Raw genomic sequence first — 22,741 nt, forward strand, 5'->3', positions numbered from 1 at the left:
AAAGGTAACGGATAATGAGCGGTGTAGGAGTTTGTAGAATAACTTCATATTTGCTTGAATAATGAGAATAAACTCTGCTGGATCACTGTATTTGTATACTGTGAGGCTGGAAAATTCAGTAGATCAAGCTTTGCTAGCTTAAATGGCACATTTTAGTGCAATGTGCTGGTTTTAACACGTTCTATTCTTGGCAACAACATTTTGTTTGTTGGTGTTGACTCTTGTGAAAGGAAAGAGAAGTGTGAAGAACATTTCACACCAGAAACTTTCACTTTCTACAAAACAGGCCTCTGATTTATTGTTGGGCTTTTTAGCATGGCGCTTTGCATCTTGTTTGTGGATGTCATAAAATGATACTTTCAAATAAAGGACAATGGGTTACTGATGAGTATAAAACAACCCAATTAAGGCCCTGTGAGAGATGTTATACCACATGAAGGAATATATTTTACTACATGGACAGAATACTGACCTGTCGGACTCTCTTCTTGGAGCTTCCAACTCTAAAGATCCCCACAGTGTGCAAACCTGAAGAATTAAAAGTGCAGATATAAGAGAAATCAGACACGGCTTGGTAAATGTAGAGTCCCAATTCTGAAGAGGCAGGGACACAGAAAACGTATCAAATGTTTAAACTGAGACATTTTACTGTTTTATGAAAAATATCAGCCCATTTTGAATTTGATGCAGCAACACGTCTCAAAAAAGTTGGAATAGTTGCAAGAAAAGGCTGGAAAAGTAACGCTTTTTCAGCTAATTAGGTTAATTGGCAACAGGCCAGTAACATCATTGGGTGTAAAAAGAGAGAGTTTCTTAGTCTGCATCTATAAATTCTGGAAAGATTAATGTTGCTCAATGTGAAATTGTTAAGACTTAGAATTTGTACAAAACTCTGCATGTAAAAGAACAAGGAAAATTTACTGGATGCTGGATGCCCCTGAACCTTGTGCCCTCAGGTGATACTGCATTAAAAAAACTGTATTATTCTGTGTTGGAGTGCATGAGCTCAGGAACACTTGCAGAAATGCTTATACAGGTTTTAAATCAACACATGCTCCCATTCAGATAACATCTTTTTCAAGGAAGCCCTATTCATAATAAATTCATAATTCAGGAAGAGGATCCATATGCTGTATTTATTACAACAGCATGGCGTCAAAGTAGAAGTGTCTGGATGCTGAACTTGCCTGCCTGAAGTCCAGCTGAAAACATTTAGGGTATCGTAAAACAAAACATACGACAAAGAAGAACCAAGTTTGAACCAGCAACTGGTCTCCTCAGTTCCCAGACATTTACAGACTGTTGTTAAAAGAACAGGTAATGCTACACAGTGGAAAACATGGTCCGGTCCCTACTTTTTTAAGGCATGTTTCTGCCATCCAAGTCAAATTGATGTTGCTTGTTTTCCCCTAAATAGTACATTTTCTCAGTTTAAACATTAAATATGTATGTTCTATCGTGGTTAAAATATGGGTTTATGAGATTTCCTGTGTTCTTTTTTTATTTACATTTCAAACAGGATCCTGATTTTTGGGGGGTTTGTTTAAGCGATTAAGCAGCTGCTCACCATATTTTTCGATGTGCTGACAGCAACTATCGACGACACGTGGCACCTGACGGTAAATGGGATTCAGGCTCAGCCTTTTGTCCCTGTGCTTCTCTTTTTTACTCGGCGTTTCAGCTGGCAGAGAGAGCTGCAGCGCCTCAAGCAAGCGGGACTGGTTGTCGTCTAGGTCTGTGATGGAGTCCACTGACATGCCTCCCTAGAGGATAATCAACAAACCCGGCTGAATAGAAAAAAAAAACCTCCACTTGATCTGTGCGGGCGGCTCAGGCTATGATGAATTTCAATGCCTCACCCTCCTCCGCGCTCGTGGGGCAGCTTCAGGGGTGTTGGGCGATGTTGACTCATTAGCCGTTTCTGATGTGGAACTTAGCGACGAGTTACTGCTGGATAACTCCTTGTTGGACGGCCGCTTGGTGGCAAACTGCAGGACACATGATTTAAGAATTCAGTCTATTCTCTGGAGTGCAAATACATTTGTCCCAAATGTTCCCAAGATTGAAGATGGGAATTACAAGACTGAACACACAGAAGGAGAGCCATACAGACGAGCTGACGGACCTGTAAAATGGACGATACGAGGTCTGAGGAGTCTTTGTGCTCCTCCCGCTGTGGAGGGTCCTGACGAAAAGAATCCTGTCGCTGCCTTTGAGCTCTGTCGTTGGCGATGACCTGGGACAGGGGTATACTAAAGGCCTGGGGTATGAATTCTGTGAAAAAGAGCCAAAAGATGTTGGAGGACGAGAGAGGGAAAAACAGGAAAGAAAACAAAAAAAAAGGTTAGGGTAACTGAACTAATATTAGCTCCATGAAGAAATGGGAAAAAGAAGCTCCTTACCAACATCCAAAAATAGCTCTTCAGCATAAACAGTTAACAGCTTTATCACTTCTGCTGCAGCCTGCCTTTTACACACATGCAATGGAGGCATCTCAAACCACATTAACTATATCAGTAAAACTTTTACGGCACTACTAAAGAACTACATCTGTTTTCCAAAATAAGACATCACAGAAAGTCAACCGACGTAAATCCGGCTACAACAGCCCACTAATTCTAGGGGCCTTTGACAGAAATAACACAACTTTGATGACGCTCACCCACGACGAGGTTAACTTCAGTTGGTGCGCAGCTTTGACACATACTCGATATGAATAATGGTTACTTGTTATTCCTTTGCTCCTTTTACCCTAGTCTTACATAAGCCCAGAATTCAGTGATGGTACAACTGCAAAATAGCAACCCTGCATTCACGTGCTCCTCTGATGGTCCAGTTGTAACGCTGCCTCTCGGAATATGTCGTTTGCTGTGACGGATTGTGCCGTTTCTGCAAGCAGAGCTGGCACAGAGAAATGCTTGGTGGTCATGCCGACAGTCAGCATCCGATGAGTCAGGCTAGATTTTCGCTTTAACGTTTTTAAAGTTTAAAACAGTCATCAGCTTCTCATGTACTTCTGATGGATGCACACATGCGAGGGCCCAATTACGTGCAGTGCTGCCTTCAGAGAGGAATTATGTCATACTGGGCTATTGCAGGCTATATATTCCATTTACACACAATCCTAAGGGCTGAGCCAACAGCTGAGGGGGGGAGGAAGAAAAAAAACTTGTCCAGCTGTGCGGTGTGTGTGTGTGAGAGAGAGCCGGAGTGAAGAAAAGAGGCAAAGGAAGACAGAGGAGAGGGAAAGCAAAATGTAGTCCACAACCACAAGTGAAAGGCTGTGGTTTATGAACAACACTGTGGCACAAAGAGTTTGCTCTACAGTCGCTTAAATATCCAACACATACACAAGCACACGTGCTTATATCCAGTCTCTAAACCCCATAACATAGACATGATGAGCAGCTAAACCATGTTCATCAAGCCATGTCAGATCTTTATAAATCTTCCATTTTCAGACCTTTGGCGTCTCAGGAACACACACTTGATTTTCAGCACTTGGTTTTTCACGTCACCAGTGACAACTGGTCTAAGTTCATGCAGGAGTCATCTCACAGCTTCAGGAAGTAGTAAATGCTCAACTCAGCACAATACAGCAAGACATAGTTGAGACCAATTAGTGTGTCTTTTCCTTAGAATGACAAGTTGCTGGATGTTGTCTGAGGTAAAACATCCGCTTTTAACAAAAGAGACTGTAGCAGCTATTAATCCATTTGCAACTGCAGTTTTGGCTGGTGTTTGACCATCACATGTCTACAGATCAGATTACTGCCGCAGCATCACCAGAGACACAATTTTCTTTTTCCCCCTCTGTTTCTCTCTTGCAGAGAGGACTTAGAATCCTTTTGTGCTTGAAACCATGCATAAATCAAGCCTTCTGGGCTCAGTTCAAAGCTAAGCCCACCATGCACCACCACCATGATAACAACCGGACTTATAACGCTATATTACTTATAACATCTGACAGACGTTATAAGCAATAAGCGTTGATCGAAGCATGTGCATTATTTACATGCCAACCTAACACTCACTCTCGAAAACCTGGAAAAAATGTACATTTTTGTGTTTTGGCTGCTGTTTTGCATCTTTTAACTATGCACTGCCATGCTGGCTTTAGCAGTTACGAGTAAATTTATTGTGTTTTTTGTTTCTGATTTAAAAAGCTTTATAAACTCAGGTGTGTTTTTCATTCAGGAGGTTGACTCCAAATGCCACCCCATAGACTCCTAGGTTAAAATGTCCAAATTTACAGTGGAAATAAACATGTTTTCTTGCTGCTAGTCACCCTAGTCATTACTAATTAGCTAGTAATTAGCTTTGTTCATATATCACCTTAACAGTAGCACTTTTCCTTATCATTAAGTGTTCTCACACCTTCTGTAACAAGATCCCATTTTCATTTTACAGTTCACTTCGCTCTCCACTTTATTGTCTTAGACTATGTTTTTTGCTCTTCCTGCCAAATATGCAGGGTTTGCTTAGCGCAGCACAGTGGCTGATCCTCAGAGCCAGTCCCCTTACAAGGAGTCGCTCCACTAAAGCTAAATATAAACTGTAGAAGTCCAGTAAACAGAAACTGTTTTTGTAACCTCCCTGTTCACCTGCCCGAGGGGTGGAGACCACAGACTGGACCCCTATGTCTCACTAGTTGGGTGGAGGGAGGGAGGGAGGGGGGATGGAGACAGTCGTGACAACACCTGAAGGCAAAGAGACGCAGAGGGAAATGGCAAAATATCAGAGTGGGTGTTAAAAGAAGTTGGCGTACCTTTGTCTTTGTTTTTCTCTTTTGCGAGCGAGTCCAACTTCCTTCTCAGCGACTTTTTCCTCTTCTGTCCATCTGCACATGGGGGGAAAAAGGGCCAAAATAAATCACCTGAAACAAACGATTCCCATATCTGCTCTTTCTTATCTGGATTATTATATTTAATAAGCTTATGTCAGGAATGCAGACATGAATTAACTTCTGTGGTGGGGGAGGGAGGTGAGGTATCCATGCACTCAAATCCATTTAATGGAGCTGTCAGACAGGGTCAGCAACAGTAGTAGTCAGCACAGGAAAAAATGACTGTGAAAACACATTAAATCACTTATAGTTTTTATCTAAATTACCAAGTATATGTAAGGCTTTTCTTACCTCAGACAGCAGTACATGTCACAGCACCATATATGGGCGCATATACACATTCTTAGCCTGGTTTATCTTAATAAAAAACCTTTTCTGCATTAAGAGCACAGCATTGCCCCCATTCACTGCATTTACTTTCATAGTGATCTTTAGAGAAGCAGCTGATGGGCTTTAACTTAACAAAAAAAAAAAAAATCTCCATCCTAAAAAGGACATCAATGTCCACATGTGAGCTTTCCATCGAGGTATTTCACCGCAATTCTTTGAAAAGAGGAAGCCGTTTTGTCGGCCGTCAACATGATGAATGGCTCCTGAATTTGTTGACTGATGATCAGGAAACTGTGGAAGCTGCGCCACGTGAGACTTGAAAGTCTTGGGATCTTCATCTTGTGGCGAGGAATGTCAGTTTTGTGGAAACCTCAGCAACTTTTAATGTTATCGTTCTGTCACTCTGCTATAAAAATGCAGTCCTTTTAACACGTGAGATCTTTCTGGGCTAATTCGCGGAGCCTCGATCTGCTGGTGTAGCAACCTCGGTTTGAACCGCAGATGTTCCCTTACAGCTGTGTCAAATGAGTCACTTGGAGGGGGGATGAGGGAACTGCATCCAGTGCACATAATGTGCTTGATGGTGGTGCTGGCAGCTTATGTCAGGTTTCTAATCCATTTAACCTGGCCTGAAACTTTAAGCGCAGCAGAAGCACAAAGTCTGGGAGAAAAGTAGGTGAAAACAGTGAGGGGCGTGAGACACCGCGAGAAAGAAAGCAGATGTTGTGATTGAAAGCGGGGGCAGCAAGAGTGAGAAGGGAGAGGAAGACAGAGGAAATGGTTTGGATTTTTGACAGATGATTTCCAAAAGCCTTGCGGAAATCCCCCCGAAAATGGCACACTCCTCTCCTCAGCTCGCAACCAGTTGTGAAGTCGTACGATGAACCTTTGGTGCATTTTTCTCATCCCATCCCTCCTTGTCTTCCCAGCTTCTGTCCTCCTTTAATCCTCTCCTTGTTCTCGAAGAAACCCTAGAAACACGAGCCCTGCCTCTCGGATAAATATCAGACACAAAACGCACGTTATAGCGGAGCCGAAACAGCGATCGGGCGCGCACACAAAATCTCACACAGTTGAAATATTTCTCTTGCTTCCACATGGCGGCCGTCAGGGGCTCTGGAATTCATAAGCAACGCAGACAAGTACGTATTAAATCATGCTGGGGAGAGGTTTAACCTTCAGCTGGAATGCAAGCCCCGGATAATCCACTCACTGCACTATAGTGCTGCTATGGCACCCACTCAACTGATATAGTGCACAATGCTACCCTCACTGTGCCCCTTTGTGCACCTTAGCTTGTAGCAGAAACAGATTCAAAATTCAGATGTCATATGATATTGTGAGTTTTAGCTGTTATTTTTATTGATTATTACCTTGCAAGACTAAAGTAACTGTAAAGAACAGCAGAATGCAAAAAAAAAAAGTGCTAGCTGCCCCAAAAAGAGTCAACTAAGAAATGTGGGGATTGGTCAATTTTAACATGTGTCTTTTGCATGAGTTAATATGCAAGCTGATGAAACTGAAAGACGAATGACTTCTTAATTGGGTAATCGTGGTGCCCGTGATACTAAAAAAAGTTGATAAAGCAGGGTTGAATTTAGGGACTCGCTACTTTGTGGTTTGTAAGACCTTCCGTATACGTGAGTAACACGACTACTTTAAAAACATTAACAGACCAACTGTTAAAAGACATTGCCCAATCTTTCAAGGCGAGCCTTGACGAATTAGTGGGTGAGGTCATGAAAGCTGCGTTCATGTTATGCAGCCATGTGAAAAATAACATTCAGTGTTGTGAAAAACTAAGCCCAACCCATGATCCAGTAGCTTGTAGAACCAACTTCAGCAGCAATAACTTGAATTAATCATTTTTTGTACATTATCAGCATCCCACATCGCTGTGGAAGAATCTTGGATCACTCCTGGCAAAAGACTCTGCTGTAGATTTGGGATCACTGACCCGTTGAATGATTCAATTTCAGTCGAGCTTTAGCCTTCGGACACATGGCCTTTAGAATATGCAGAGAAGTTCATGGTGAGCATAATGACTGCAAGGTGCTCAGAACCCGTGGCTGCAATAGGCAACATAGGATGAATTTGCTTTGATATTCACTCCTGGGAAGATCGTGGCATTATATTAACACATGCTTGAATGCTAAAACTGCTTAAACGTCTGCTTTTATAGAGGGCTTGATGATGATCAGTTAAGCCAGGGGTGTCCAACTCCAGGCCTCGAGGGCCAGTGGGTTTTAGATGTGTCCTTGATCCAACACAGCTGATTTAAAGGCTAAATTACCTCCTCAACATGTCTTGAAGTTCACCAGAAACCTGGTAATGAACTAATCATTTGAATCAGGTGTGTTGACCCAGGGTGATATCTAAAACCTGCAGGACACCAGCCCTTGAGGCCTGGAGTTGGACACCCTTGAGTTAAGAAAATGCATCTAATTAGCAGCACCTGGATGCCACTTCTCCACTTAATTTCTATGGAAACAGTAAAGGTGTACCTAGTTTTAACAGGACTGCATATCTGCGTATTTCTGAACTCCAGACTGATCAACTTCAGGACTACAGAGCTAAAATTACATCACTGACAAGTCCACTTTTAAAAATTCAGTAAGGGTTTACATTTATTAAAATTTGCAAACTTATCTTCCTAAATTGGGTGGGATTATATTTGTTTTCTCTGATATCTACAAAATGATGCATGTGGACATTTTTAGGCTGGGCGAGGCCAGTGGAAAACCACCAACTCCAGCAGTCTCACTGCAGTCTCACTGCAGTGCTCTGTCTGTGTTCGGAAAATGAGAAAATTTGACAAATTAATCCAAGTTTAGCAAAAGCTTAATTATCTGGTTTACAAGAGCAAAACACGGAACAATAAGGTCAACTATATCACTCTTGTGCACACCCTAAGACTTTTTAAATAGCATTTACAGTGGCTGCACTTGGCCTCTGCCACAGCGGAAAGGGAGTTTCATGTCGTTATGAGGACGGGAGGTCAACAGATACCAAGGCGAACAGGAAGCAACCAATCCCTATGTGAAATAAGGCTTATATCTTTCGTGTGTTGTCACAACTTCTCCAAACATAGACCATACACGACTTCCCTTCAATACACTTGAGGGATGTGGTCAGGGACTTGAGCATTGGCTGTACTTTATGGAACAATTAAAGATATCTGGACAAGCTTGCACTACAAACCCAGGTCAAGCATATCAGTTTGTACCGCATGTAACACAGAAGAGTCCTGGAGGCAATAATACATGCATTTGGTTTGGTAACAGTCATATAACTGTCAGGTTCTCAAAACCCTGATGTTATCCAAAGGACTTTGTGAGCTCTGAATGGATTGGATATACTGATTTAAACATAAAAATGATGTGACGCTGTTTAACTCAAGTCTACAGTATGCATTAAAAAGAACAAAACAATCCCCACCTTTTGGCATGGTTATCTGACATCCCAAGTCATAGTCCTGGTGTAAACGGGAGAAGGCCACTTCCTGTAGCCGGGCCCTCTCCAGCTCTGACAGGCTTTGGATGGCAACTGGCATCAGACGCACGCTCCGCCCCGACAGGCTGCTCCAGGTGAAATCCCCCTGGGAAGAACAAGTGAGACAAAACTTATACCAAAAGGAATATTAACAGTATGGGAACATGGAACCATTTCATGTCATTTTACATTGCATTGCTGATTTTTATCGGTTTTCATATAAAGATGCACTAATTTTCAATTTTTATGTTGCAAGTCCAGGTCAGAGAAGTTACGACATAAGTTATCATATGGTTAGGATTAGGGCTGCGGTTGGGGGTTAAATGCCATCCTGTCAGTATCTATGTGTATCGAATATGGTTCCTCGTCAGGTAACTCGATTGTTGATTGAACCCTCCAGTGACAATCCTGTTCTTAACTTTATTCACTTTCCATATAGTATGTTTTCATATGATAGGAGATACAAGTGAATCAAGCAGTCAGCTCAGTGGCTGCATGCCTTTTCTCCTGTCTTCCTCTCCTCTTTCCTATTAAAAGGGAGTTTTTCCTTCCACCTGTCTTCGAGCGCTTGCTCAAAAGAGGTTGCCCGATTGTTGAAGTTTTCTCTGTATTACTATAGGCTCTTTACCCTACAATATAAAGCACAGATTGTTTTGGTGATTTGGTGCTATATAAATAAAATTGCATCATTAAAATATCTTCTATAATTTTGGTGCGCTCCATGTCTGCTTCCACCTCACTAATCTTGCCAACTAACGCTCACTTCACCGGGTTTTCCTCTCCTGCTTTACAAAGCACACTTTAGCAATGCAAAACAGAGCTGTTCTTCTTTGATGTGGTCAGCCAACTTGTGATGAAGTCGGGCTCACAGACGCAAAGAGCCAGGCAGCAGCAAGCTGCAGAAAAGAAGCAGAGGTGTGAGGTGTGGACTAATTTGTAGATTTACAGAAGGTTTTAATCTATTCGAGGAGAAGGACCTCTAAAACCTTTTTACTTGGGTAAAATGTCTTGATCCCTGATTGCGTATGGAAATAATTAAGTCTTATGGGACTTAGTTTATTTAGCACCAAATGTTTAAAAACTAATGAATGTGAAGCTGATTAAACCTACTGTACTGCTGATGTAGCCTACAAAGACGAATAAAGACACCACGTGCTTTGGAAGACACTCCTCTATTCTAGTTCTAAGGAGCAATTGGGGACATCTTAAGCTGGCCCTATACTGATGGATCTACAATATGTGCCCTGGATTCAAAATGAGCATATTTACCTTCCAGGTTGGGCTTTATCTGCGATCAGGATGAAACTGAACTGATGTAAAACGTAATTAAATACTGGAGATTCTGAGACAGCATTGGTTTTGAACGTTTCAGCCACCTGAATATCAATTCATGCATTCCTCTGTGTCAATTTACCTAATGTCTTAACCAGACTGAGGGCTTAACAGTGTGCAATGTGTCTGCATTTATGCAAGAATGAGCATTTTCTTTTTCTTATTAGATCCCTGTTTAAATTTTCATCTGATTGATGTTTACCCATGGTATGTAGAAGAAAAATGAGACACCATGAAGACTTAACTTTTCATATTTGGGCCTCTATCAACAATATTTTCCTGAAGCCATTCAACCCTCCCTGCTGTCAGCTCGCTTGTTATTTGACCCCAGTCAGTGCAGTGAGGCAACAGAGCCATCATTCAGCCATGGAAGGAAAACATGATGTGGATACAGGCAACCTGGAGAGCCAAATGACTTTGTGTGCGAGTGAGCGAGTGAAGCGAGTTGCATGTTGCCCCCCTTTCAGAAAGCATTTTATCCAGCACAGCTGTTCTGCATATTTTTTGTCAGTGCACGCCTGTGTACCGCCATTCCTTATCGCTGACTGAGGAAACCCTTTTTCAGCCCGCTTCACTTCAGAGGGCACACACATACAACAAAAGAAAAGACAAGCTGTTGGAACGATGTTATAAAAAAAAGTAAAGAAAAAAAAAGAGGTCTGTCCTCGGTCGAGCTGGTTCTGCTCAGCGGGATCTCTGAACAAGACGGATGAGCTTCGGCTCTTAAGTGTCGAAAACTGTGGAATGCTGACAGAAGAGCCGAGGGAGGGAGACCAAGTCCTGCTATCACTGCTGGACTCTGGTTTATACCTTTGAATGAATGACACACAGGCAGTCAGCTCACTGTTACCAAAGTGCCTTGTACAATTCAACTCTTAAATAAGATAATATGTTGTGTATGTGCATTTATAGTAGTAAAAGTACATTATAGGGCTGTATTATCTGCCAATATTAGCGCTATTAGCCAATTCATCGGTATCACGTTTATAATAGGCGATTAGTAAAAAAGAGACAAAAGAAACACCCTTCAGCTTTGTTTTGAGAAAGTCTCTCTAAATTTGTATTTAATATTCGTTGTAGAAAATTAAAATTTTAACTTTAAAACACACACTGGGTTTAGGGAGTTTTGGTCTTCAAACCATGACAGTAGATGTAGTGATCCTAATCAAGAGAATATGTCAGTGAAAGAGGTTTTATTCTTTGCAGAATATGAATTCCACACTGACCACATTTGACCATATTATTTCCTATTAAGCTGAACATGCCAGCACGCCAAAATACGCTCAGAAAATAGCAAAGTTACACAATAGTGTTGTTCAATAGTGTTGCACACAGGACAGGACAATCTGTCTAACACTTTGCTCAAAGAATTCAAGATTGCAGAAGACATGCTTACTTCAGCATAATACGCTAATACTTGTAAGAGTGTAAACGAGTAAGTAAATAACTATAAATAACAAATATAAATCTGTTTGTTTAATGTGTCCAAAAGAAAAAAAAACATAGTAAATGTGCGTTGAATTTTCTTACCATCTACATCATTAAAAAACTTTCTTTTTAACCATAATTCCAACTTGATGCTCTTGCTCATGGTTGGCCACTCTTCTGGCCAACAATGATTGAATATGTCCCAACCAAAACTGGTGCACCAGCATCAATTCTGTCTATTTACACTGCATGTTTCTTTAAATTAATAGTAACTTTAAATTATTTTAGTATTTTCCATGCTTAAATAACATTGAGGTAAAGGAATACCAATTCCTTGGTGATGATATTCATCCATCTGATATCCATCTGTAGAATAGTAAGTCCATTCAGGGCACAAAAATCCAAGAAAAAAAAGCTCAATGTTTACGTCAGTTATTACCCCTCCCCGTTGTGCACCAAAGTCTGCTAATTATGGGGAAAAAAATCAGCGGCTGGACACGTGTTGGCAATTTGCCTGAGTTACAGCAGTCAGTCTGAGTCAGACCACAATTGTTTGGAGACAGGTGCCAATCACCCTTTAGTCTAGCATGAGCAGCTTTAGCCTGTGCACAGCTGATGCAAGCCACTTTGCAAGCCACCTCTTACCCCAGCTCCTTCTGTCATGCTGGCTTGTATTGTAAAGCCTCCAATTGGCTGTTTGCTGGAATGGCTGGGCAGATATAATCAGATAATTTAAAGTTTAACGGGTGCTATTTACTACTTTTTTGTTGTTGTTGTTTCAGCAGAAATGACTGAATATATTATGTGAAGGAAGAAGAAAGACAAGGATTAGTATGAGACCAAGCATCAAGAGATTTTTAAGTGTGCAGGCCTTAGTTTAACGCTTCTGTTAAGGACTGGATTCAGCAAATGCTATGCTATCAGTGTTACTGCTGCTTTGTGCTCCCATCTGACAGATTTTACCCTGGAAAGATTAATGACTCTGCTGACTGGGCCAGCACTATGCAGTTAGATGACTAATACCATTTGGACATACACTGAACTGCAGCATGTGGTTTCTGTTCTATTTTAGACAATGGGACAAATGGCGCAAAACCTCAGGCAATAGACTATGTCAGTTTCCTTGGCAACACATACATACAGAACTCAAAAGAGCCAGGAAGTGAGAGAAATATTACTATGGTAACGCACCTGGAAGATACACACACGCATGCACACACTCAGGCACTGGAACACTTGTTGCTATGATGCACTGCATAAATCATTAGATGCCATGACCATGGTGAAACAGTTATGATAACCCTGCAAATGTGCACTCACAATGTGATGTTAATTAAATGCATCATGAAAGTTATGCAGAATGTGTAAAGGTAGGTTTAGTGGCACATAACATAAAGACTGGGGTTATAATAATTGATGCTCTGCTGGATTGTTTTTGCATTACTGGATCATTTTGGTCATTATATATTCCTATAATTTACTAAATAATACACAACATGACTTGCTCTTTGCTCTGTCTAGTACCACAACCAAACATCACTTGGACCAGACCACAGGTACTTTTGGTGACTCATTCTAGTTTTTTTTTTGGGGGGGGAGGGGGAGGGGGGGGGGGGGGTTCAAAGAAAATATGTCTCACAGAATTCTGTCATCTGTGATCGATTTACTACAGGACAGGTAATAAGAATTGTGTGTGTCCCTGGATACATGCATGAGTGCATGCAGAATCTGAGCACTGCAACTCCACCTACAATACCACAGAGGCATCAGTGTGACCATTCTTGGCCTCAAGCAAGTGGCATTACAAAAACTGCTGTAGCTTTCTTTTTTTTTCATTGGTTTCCCATTGACTTGTGACCGTGTGTCATCAATGAAATGTATGCATACACATGTCCACAAGGGTTACTGACAGTGTCCTTAGTATAAGAGGCTGAATGTTAAGGACTGAGTGTCTCTCTACATACCCTTGTTCATATTTCAGTTGTGTGGTTTTATTTATTTTATCATGCTAAGTCTTTTTGGATTCAACACACAACTGACAGACAAATAAAGCACGATATTTAAAAACTCACTCATTTCTAAGGATGGGGGGGGGAGAGTGTTTAATAAATTAAAACACTCTGGGAATGAGAGGGCTCATCTCATGAATCACCATGCTGAGAGCAAAGATTTAGCCTAGCAAACTTACATTAACCTCCTAGGACCTGGCGTCCACATATGTGGACATCACATTTTGGGTTGCCTAGACCAAAATACTAAATTTTGCTCTACAAGGGCCTGATATCCACTTATGAGAACATTATACTACCACTGTCCTATCAAAATTTAAAGCGAATGTCCTCATATGTGGATCTCATTTTTCTCAGAAACAAAATCAGGTAAAAATAAAAAATCGAGTATTTCTTTGTTTCTACATTCATCAGGTCCCAATCAGCCCAAATAGCAAAGAGACATTAAAAATGCATCCCAAGAAAGAGTTCGGATCTTAGGAGGTTAAATTGGTTCAACTGAAAAACCATCCAGCACTGGACATACTTAGCTTGCGCTGAATTAGGAAGTAACTTTGGATAACATCTCAGTCACACAAGTAAAAATAGGACATTAACTTCCTTGCGTCAAAATAAATAAAAGTCGATGGTTGCCTGGTGATTGTATTTTTTTCCCACATTCTGCGACTGGCTACAGCTTGTGGTGACTGAATGGTTGCCCAGAGTTTAAGGATGTTGCTCACCCACTTTTGATCCGAAGGTGATTGCACAGGTCACCTGAAAGAAGCCAACTTTTCTGCAAATAGTTGGAGTCTGACTTGGAATGACTGCAATCACTATCAAAAATGTCAAAGCTTTGTAGATAATTGCTGCCTAATTGCCAACAGATTGCCAACATGTTGCCATCAGTCTGAATGAGTCCTTGTCAACTAGCACAAGTGAAGAGACTCAACTCGGCTGGTTGCCGGCTGGTTGTATTCCGGTTATATTCATGTAGAACATGAAGGTTGCTGAGTGCAAATGTAATAGTTAATTTTGAATTTCTGTTAAATGTGATTTTTGGTCAATGTAAACAGCAAGAGACACGTGATTTTTGAAAATGTATTACATTTCATTGCTGTACTATCAAAAGCAGATTGCATGTAGTTACTATCTTGGTCCCATCCAATCGCAGACTGATATCAGACTGACTTATTGCAATATTTATGGCAAAATAAATGAATTTAAAAAAACTAAAGTGAGATAACTGTATATTATTAGACAAAGCATATACTGATACACTTTGAAGACATAATTTGCAGCTAAAAAAAGGTGATGATTTGCAGTATATGCTATATAATAATATTACATTGTGGGGTGCCTAGTGATTCTCACCTTTGCTCATTTAAACATAATTCTAATAACAACACAGTAGTCTAGAGTATAAAAGGTGGACGTAGCTCCACGGGTTGCAAAATACCAATAGAAATCTATAGAAAGGTTTTCTGATTTGACCTCTAGAAACACTGCAGAGTTTATGGTGTTAGTCACTTATTTTCGGTCATACTGAACAAAGATTAAATCAGCTTTCTAAATCTTGGTCATGCTATGTGTCAGAAAGGAGGGTTATCAGGGGTTTGCTGATTGCAGATGTCGCATCTACTTTTTGAAACATCATCAAGTTGGCAAGGCCGAAAATGCTCATCTCAAGGCTTCAAAACAGCACTTCAGAAACCAGTTAGTGACGTCACGGTAGCCATGTCCATTTGAGTGCGAAGGTCTTTGTGAACATCCGTGGACCAACTGTTCAACAATCACTCTCTCTAATACACAACACCAACACACACACATCTCAAATGTACAAACTATCCTGGACATTTGTGCAGGTTTGTATAAACTGCTATGGTGGAATAAGTGCAGTAATATTCCTTGAAGGCACCAAAGGCCTGTGAGATCACTTAGAGCGAATATAAACACGATAAAGGAACATTCCACAAATGTTCACATCGTGGGCTACTTCAATTTGTTTTCTTTTGCCTCGGTGTTAGTGGCTGGCTTTAAATGACCCTTAAGCAGAGTTTCTGTGCCACAACACCGAACTAGAGGAATGCATGAGTATTTTTCAACAGTCTGATGGTTTATAAGCCTACAGATTGGCTTCAAGCATTGTATTACATTACTTTTGCTGACCTGAATCCCGAAGTTCACATCTGCAGACAATTACCAGACAGCCCAGCTTGTGGATGCCGTTAGTGTGTTTGCGGACATTTTTGCATGTGTACTCATCACACACGGATAATTAAGGGGTTTTTCCACCTGTTTTGGATTGCTTGTGATTTCACCTGAGGGAAAATACCTACTGAATTATTATCACTACACAGTTTACATAGTGCATGGCAAAGGAATTTAGTAGTAGCAGGCTAATCAGCAGTTTTAAAACATTAGATTATAAGCCTCCAGTATGGGGGCTCATGCCGATGGAGTATTATAGTGATAAAAACAGCAAGTTATGGCAGTAAATGCAATTATCATACCATGTAGTCTAGTCCAACGACAGGGTCAGCTGCTGCGATTAGGACATAACTGTCTATATGTAGTTGGAAAAGAACGCAGAAGGTTTGAAAAACAGGTTTTTAAACATGTCAATGAAATTCGGGCTGGGCAATAAGACAATAAAAAGTCTTTTTTTTTTTCATTTCATAAGTATTATGAAATAAGCTCGCCTGATTTTTTTGTATATTTCTTGTAAACAATTTCAATTTATTTATCTTATTAGTTTGGCATTAACCAGACTGAAGTTTTCCATTCTGTTTGGGTTCTTCTGTAAAACTTGAAGCTTTTGACTTCTTAAAATTAAGATTTTTATTATGTTGTTTATTTAAAATTCGTTTGTATAATGCATTTATCATGTTGAACTGCTGACTAAAAAAACAAAACACTTTGAATCGAAATTTACCTTAAAGCTTCACTTAGAGGTAAAAAGTAACCTTTAAACTTGAGAGAACTAGTAATTTGACTAACAGTGTGATCTGTATTGAGACTGACTTATATGAGTGATGGGTTTATATTAGGTATTGGGTAATGTGTTGGTATTGGTATTTATAATGGCCATGAGTAGGGATGGGTACCGGTGTCCGGTGCCATGATGGCACCGGTTCTGACATAAACGGTAGTAACCAGACCGAAAAGCAGCGCACATTTCGGTGCTTTATTTCGGTGCTTTTTTTTCCTGAGCTGTGATACACTTTAGATTCTAGCCAATCATTTTACGTTTCCGAGGATAGTAGGCGGGGCCAGGTACGTACGTTCTGTTAGAGCAGAGCTACAGATTAAAAATGTCCAAGGCGAAGCGGTCAAAAGTCTGGCTGTACTTCATAGCAAAATATGCAAACTCAGCAGCCTGCAACAAGTGCTTTAAGCTGATACTGTGATACTGTAAAAGGAGGTAACACCTCAAATCCGATGAAACACCTGGCGACGCATAGCGTTTTTTTTAAAAGCCCAGAAATGCGCCGTATTTGATAGCTTGCTGCGAGACCTCACACCGAACACATCTACTGCGGGTGGGTTGCCTGTTATGCAACATCCCCCAAAAACACGAAGAGGAGAGTCCTGGCCCCTAGCCCTGCCAGTGTAGCAGAAATGATGAGGATGATGATGCAGCAGCAGCCGTTCTTCTCTGCGTGAGTAGCTTAATGTTGTTCGTGTAATTTACGTTGAGTAGGCTAACCACGTTATTACATTAATGCATGTAAGGTGAACTAGCAAACATCATCATAGCTACATGCGGCTGTCCTCTTGTTTGATGGCAGGTACTCCCTTCACCCTGGCTAAAAAGGCTAAAATGACCAAAGAAAAAGTGGAAAACAGTTAAACATGAGAGGTTTAGGACAAAGTTTGTGTTTTTTCCATTGTTTAAGCACTGCTTCCAGCCAAGAGTGATACCATATATGCCCCATAGCTGCAGAAAAGGCTAACATTGTTATCTTTTTACAAAAAACAGCTGAACATGAGAGGTTTTTGGACCAATTTTGTGTTCTCCATTCTTTAAGCACCGGTTTGAGCACCGTTTGAGCACCGGCACCGTTTCAAAAGTACCGATTTGGCACCGGTATCGGATAAAACCTAAACGATACCCATCCCTAGCCATGAGTAACAAACACATGTAATGACATTTACATTTTTGGAGTAAATGGGTACATAAATACACATAACAAATGTTAGAGAAATCTCTTCCATATTTTATGTGTCTGGAAGAAAAAGTAAATATTGGCAAACAGATCAGCATATTGGATTTTTAAACTTTTAAATGACCAGATATTGGTATCTAAAAAAAAAATCCCACATCATTACATCGACTGATGATTAAACATCATCTAAAATTAAAAGGTCAACAGAGTAAATTGTTCAAAACTGATCTGTCTGTGAAGGTTCTCAGTCATCCAGGTCATCGTAGTCAAAGGAGCTTGCAAAGAAAAGCGTCTGGACTTCTTTAAGTTGCTTGAAGACGTTTCACCTCTCATCCGAGAAGCTTCTTCAGTTCTAAGGTCAAATGGTGGAGAGTCCCAGATATAAACCTAGTGGGAGTGACCCCCCACAGAGGGACAAAAGGACTCCTTGATGATCCTCTAATCGCCTGAGCCAAGGTGTGTAACTGGGCGTTTTGAGATCCCTTCCCAGACGCCTTAACGCCCACTCACATCCTGGGCCATCTGACCTCAGGAATTCGCATGGTAAGGTGGGGCCAGGTTTCACAATGAACACACCCGAAACTCTGGCTGATTGGGACCCACGCCCAGTTTCCCACCTTGGCTCAGGCGATTAGAGGATCATCAAGGGGTCCTTTTGTCCCTCTGTGGGGGGTCACTCCCACTAGGTTTATATCTGGGACTCTCCACCATTTGACCTTAGAACTGAAGAAGCTTCTCGGATGAGAGGTGAAACGTCTTCAAGCAACTTAAAGAAGTCCAGACGCTTTTCTTTGCAAGCTCCTTTGACTTCAAAACTGATCATTAACATTTGTTGCAGAAAAGTTCAGATTTTATCATCATTGGGTTTATTGGGTTCTGGCGATAGTTGCAAAGTGTTCCTAATAAAGACAATATGTAAGGGAAAGATTTATCATCCACGTTGCATGTATTTGACCATATTGTTTCTTATTAAGTTGAACTTAATAAGACATGTAATAGATTCTAGTAAAATGCAAGTCCATCAAACCAAAAGAGAACAAAATACACATACTAGCAAAGTTACACAACAGTGTTGTTCTTTTAAAGCACTCACATGACAATCTGTCCAACACTTCCCCCTCAGAGATTTCTTTCTAAAAGGATCCAAAATGGAAAACTTGGCTCAGTTTACCTTTCAAAACAATTTTTGTGTTGACTTTCAACGTTTAATGCACTTGGTATCATGGAAGAACTACACAACACACTCTAGTCCAAAAACGCACAGCTTGAGTTAGTTTACGAACCCTTTTTTCAGTTTAATATGCACTTTAAGGAATTATTCTGGTATTTATGTTTCATATGATATAGGAATCACAGTGTTTTTAAAATAATAACATCCACTGCCAAAAAACAAGCAAGAGCCATAAACTATAGTTTTAATGGTTATCGACATTTTTCTAGCTGTGAGTTGCCACCACACATTAGCAAAAAAATAACAGATTTTGAAAGTGGTTCAAAAGCACTTACATGGGTATCAGCTTTCACTTCATATTGTTTTTTCTGGTCTGCCTTTGCATTTAATGAGGCCTTGCTGGCTCAGCCACAAGAATGAGCAACTTGGAGTGCATGCTCCAAATATTGCCACCAATCACTGGCAAGCACATCTAAAGCCTCGAATGAACTTCAAACATTTTAAAGACAGATTAATATGAAAGGCCTGCAGTAGTAATGAGGCCTGACCTTCAAGACTTAGGTTCTTGCATAATGGTTACATAATCTGCAAAGGAAATCAGGTATTGTATCAACACCACGGTTGATAGTAGAACGAGAAGTTGAGGTAATGTGTGTGTTTATATGAGTGTCTATGCGGTACTCGCTTGTAGAAGGCCAACCTGGTCTCATGGTAAATATGGCAGGAAATGTCATTTATGTTTTTGTCCAAATGGACATCCAGCACTACTTTCAAACTAATGTTTTTTATGGAACGTGTTTTTATGCCTGCCCCTTGCTTTCCCCCCCAATACCTTAGATTTTCTCTGACAAATACGGAGGAAAAACTGGTAGATGAGTGGTTTAAGAAAAAAGAAAATGAAAAAAGTGATAGAGGACCTTCTGTCAAGTTGCATTTTTGGTCAAGAGGCCACTAAAATAGGGAAATGCTGTTCTGTCAACCTGACTTTTAACTTCATCCTTATGCTAATTCTAACATGATTTGCTAGCTAGCTAGCCACCATGTAGCCTTTCGTGGCATTATCCATTTCTTGTAGACTGCATTTTGAAATCTCACCCTTAGCATTTCAGCCACCGCCACGTTGCTGTTTTGTAGAGAGAAAAAATAATATGGCCCTTAGCTAAGGGTGGAGTTTTTATTCATGATTAATGGTAGTAAGCAAGCTACATTCATTATAACTGTTAATCCATAGTAAGCTATACTACAAATCAAAAAAAGTAAAGCCATACTTTTGGAAGGGCTGTATCGCACAACAAGAAATATTCGTCCGGTGCCTCAAAAACTGGGCAGGTCCAGTTCAGAGACTATAATTAGCAGAACCCACACTAAAAATGATGATTGAAATCTCAATCAAGGTTTTATGAAGAGGGAAACTGTCCATAGAAGTCAAAACTTTTCTGTAAACGTGAGCATTTTAGCACAGCTTTAAGAACCAATTTCATGTGTTTTTCCCACTTTCACATCACACTCATTTTATAGTCTCACAGTTTATTGCTTGTGTTAAACTATTCATTGTTTTTCATCTAAAGTTGTCTTTTAACAATCAGAGCTTAAACTTCTTGCCAACACAAATGCCTTAAAAATGGCGTTCTGCAATTCCAAATTCATGGTTCATGTTGAGTTATTGCACTGAGACAAAACCCTGGGTCAAAATAGCAATGATGTACTATGTATGTGTCCATGTACACCCAAAGAATCAAAACTTTATCTCCCTGTACATTAATCAGTACACTACATTATTTAATGAAGTGCAATGTTTTGGGTGTTCAGGTGCACCACAGCTATCACTGGCAGACTAGATTATATAAGCAATATTATACTCCCATAGTATTAAATTCTGTTTTTGTACTTGCAGAAATTAAAGTACTTTAGAGAATTCACCCTTTCCCTGAATTCATGTTAAAATTACAATTGCCAGTTATATGACATACGCTTCATGCTTATTTTGTCATTATGGTAAAACTCTTTTTTGCTGTAATGTCGCCTTTTCTATCTCTATGATGAGACCTGTGCAAAGTGAAATAGCGTTTTTAATAGAATAATTAATATGTTTTATTTATTAAGCCTTTGTTCTGCATGCAATGTCTTAAATCATAGCATACACCATGATCGTTTTTGATAGCAGATTGGTAGCAGCTGTTCTTCAAATGCTAAGAGTAGGTCTTCAACTCTGCTTTGCCTTGCAAACAATTAATTTGTTTGCAGTGTGTGTTGGGAAATCTTCAAATTGCTTGGGACGGTCAAGGAGCCAGACGATAAACAATGGAAAATTTGACTCTTTCCCTTTCTCCATCCTACTTTATCTCCTTTCTTCACTTTCTCTTCCATATCCAAGGTCATATTTTGAGTAAGCAAGTTCAACATCATTATTTTTGCCCCTCTTTTGCTGTAACGTTTCCACTGTGATGCTCTGACTAAAGTCTAAAAATCCTCTTAGTAGGTCTGCAATAAAAATTAAGCAATTTGAGTAAATGAAAAGCTGTTCTTTATTCTTTTTACCCAGGAGATTGCCTGCCAGGTAACTTTTCTGTGTCAGTGTCACCCTGTCTTCACTGTCAGCATTTTGTCTTCTTAGCTGCACACACAGACACACACGCACAGATGCAAATGGAACCTTAGCCGAGGAATGTGTGTAATCCCAACTGTATATGAGTCGGTAAATTCTCCTTCACTCTCTTTAACCAATCTAGCCGGCTGAGCTAATAAAGCTGGTTAATCATTACTAATCCAGTGTGGAGAGTTGAGCATTACAGTGATTGCTCTGTGTGTGTGTGTGTGTGTGTGTGTGTGTGTGTGTGTGTGTGTGTGTGTGCGTGCACTGAGGGGTAAGGATCATGTGTCTTTTAGCATAAATAAGCGGAAGAAATGCATCGCCCGCTGCATTTCAGATGAGACAAAGTGATTAGAGCCTAATGGCAGCAGAGATGGTCAGAGCAATCAGTACTTGGTCCTTTGCGTGCATGTAGGCGCGTTTGCGAGTTCCACCAGGACTTTATGCGTTCTACTGAGTGATGTGAAACTCAAATTAAGGTCACAACTCAGCGGTAACCTCATCACTGCCAAACAGACCAGTCCAGGCTTTCAGCGACTAAAAGATGATGATTGCGGTCACCAGACACTTACAGTGTGAATTAGGGAGTAGGACAATTTGCAAAAATAAAGCTTTTCATGTTCATTTGAATGATACTGGTATATTATAATTTCCCATCAATCAGTGTTTATTCAGATTAGGGCTGGGCCATATTATACCGTTCATGGTAATACCGGTATAATGTTAGGCAACGATAGGAAAATGAAATATTGCGATAGAATATGAGTAACACGCGCATGCGCAGTGCCTTTGTTTTCATACGCACGTGGCCGATTGTTGAGTGAAACAGATGAACCAGAATTGGTTTGTAAAAATGGTTTAACTTCAGTGATGTGGAACTGGTTTGGTGTTTGTCTGTCAGATACACGACAAAGCACATTTTTATTGCAGAACATGCAAGCGGCCGTTGTTATTGTCGTATTTGTCGGACTAAGATGCTCTTAAATCTGGGAGTAATCTGGGTCCTAAACTCTGTATCCTTCAGGTCAAACAGCACTGCAGCATTAATGAGAGTTAAAAACTGTCTAAATTCTTTCATCTTTAATAAAACGATCAGCATTGCTGCTTTACTAGGTGTAACTATGAAGTTTAACTTCCAGGCATCCATGAAAACAAAAGTTATTACATTTAGTTAGAAGTTAGCAGGAAGCTAGCGGAAGTTAGCTCGCTAGTTTCGCTAGTTACCTAAGCATGATATTGCATGTTCTGACTGAGAGATTTCTGAAAAAATTCAAACGTCCAGCTCTGTTATCACTTCCAACATAAATGAAGACAGGAAACTAAACAGCAGTGACGTTTGTAAGGTTACTGAAGTTGGGCTAGCTGGTATATAATGATGTGCTACGTGATCGCTAG

The 22,741-nt window shown here is 40.4% G+C and overlaps 1 protein-coding gene across 3 annotated transcripts in view; it reads right to left on the reverse strand.

Annotated features, from left to right (window-relative positions):
- LOC113016344 (rho GTPase-activating protein 6) overlaps positions 1-22,741 on the reverse strand; it is a 135,522-nt gene that overhangs the window by 11,906 nt on the left and 100,875 nt on the right. For all 3 annotated transcript variants that reach the window (XM_026159113.2, XM_080296775.1, XM_080296776.1), the window contains exons 2-7: positions 8,615-8,774; positions 4,769-4,840; positions 2,126-2,274; positions 1,860-1,988; positions 1,568-1,763; positions 473-528 (exon numbers count right to left, since the gene is read on the reverse strand). In XM_026159113.2, coding sequence (XP_026014898.2) covers positions 473-528; positions 1,568-1,763; positions 1,860-1,988; positions 2,126-2,274; positions 4,769-4,840; positions 8,615-8,774 — 762 coding nt within the window. The remainder of the gene's footprint in view (positions 1-472; positions 529-1,567; positions 1,764-1,859; positions 1,989-2,125; positions 2,275-4,768; positions 4,841-8,614; positions 8,775-22,741) is intronic.

This window comes from Astatotilapia calliptera, chromosome 23 (assembly GCF_964374335.1).
Source record: "Astatotilapia calliptera chromosome 23, fAstCal68.1, whole genome shotgun sequence".
In the NCBI taxonomy this organism is placed as follows: Eukaryota; Metazoa; Chordata; class Actinopteri; order Cichliformes; family Cichlidae; genus Astatotilapia; species Astatotilapia calliptera.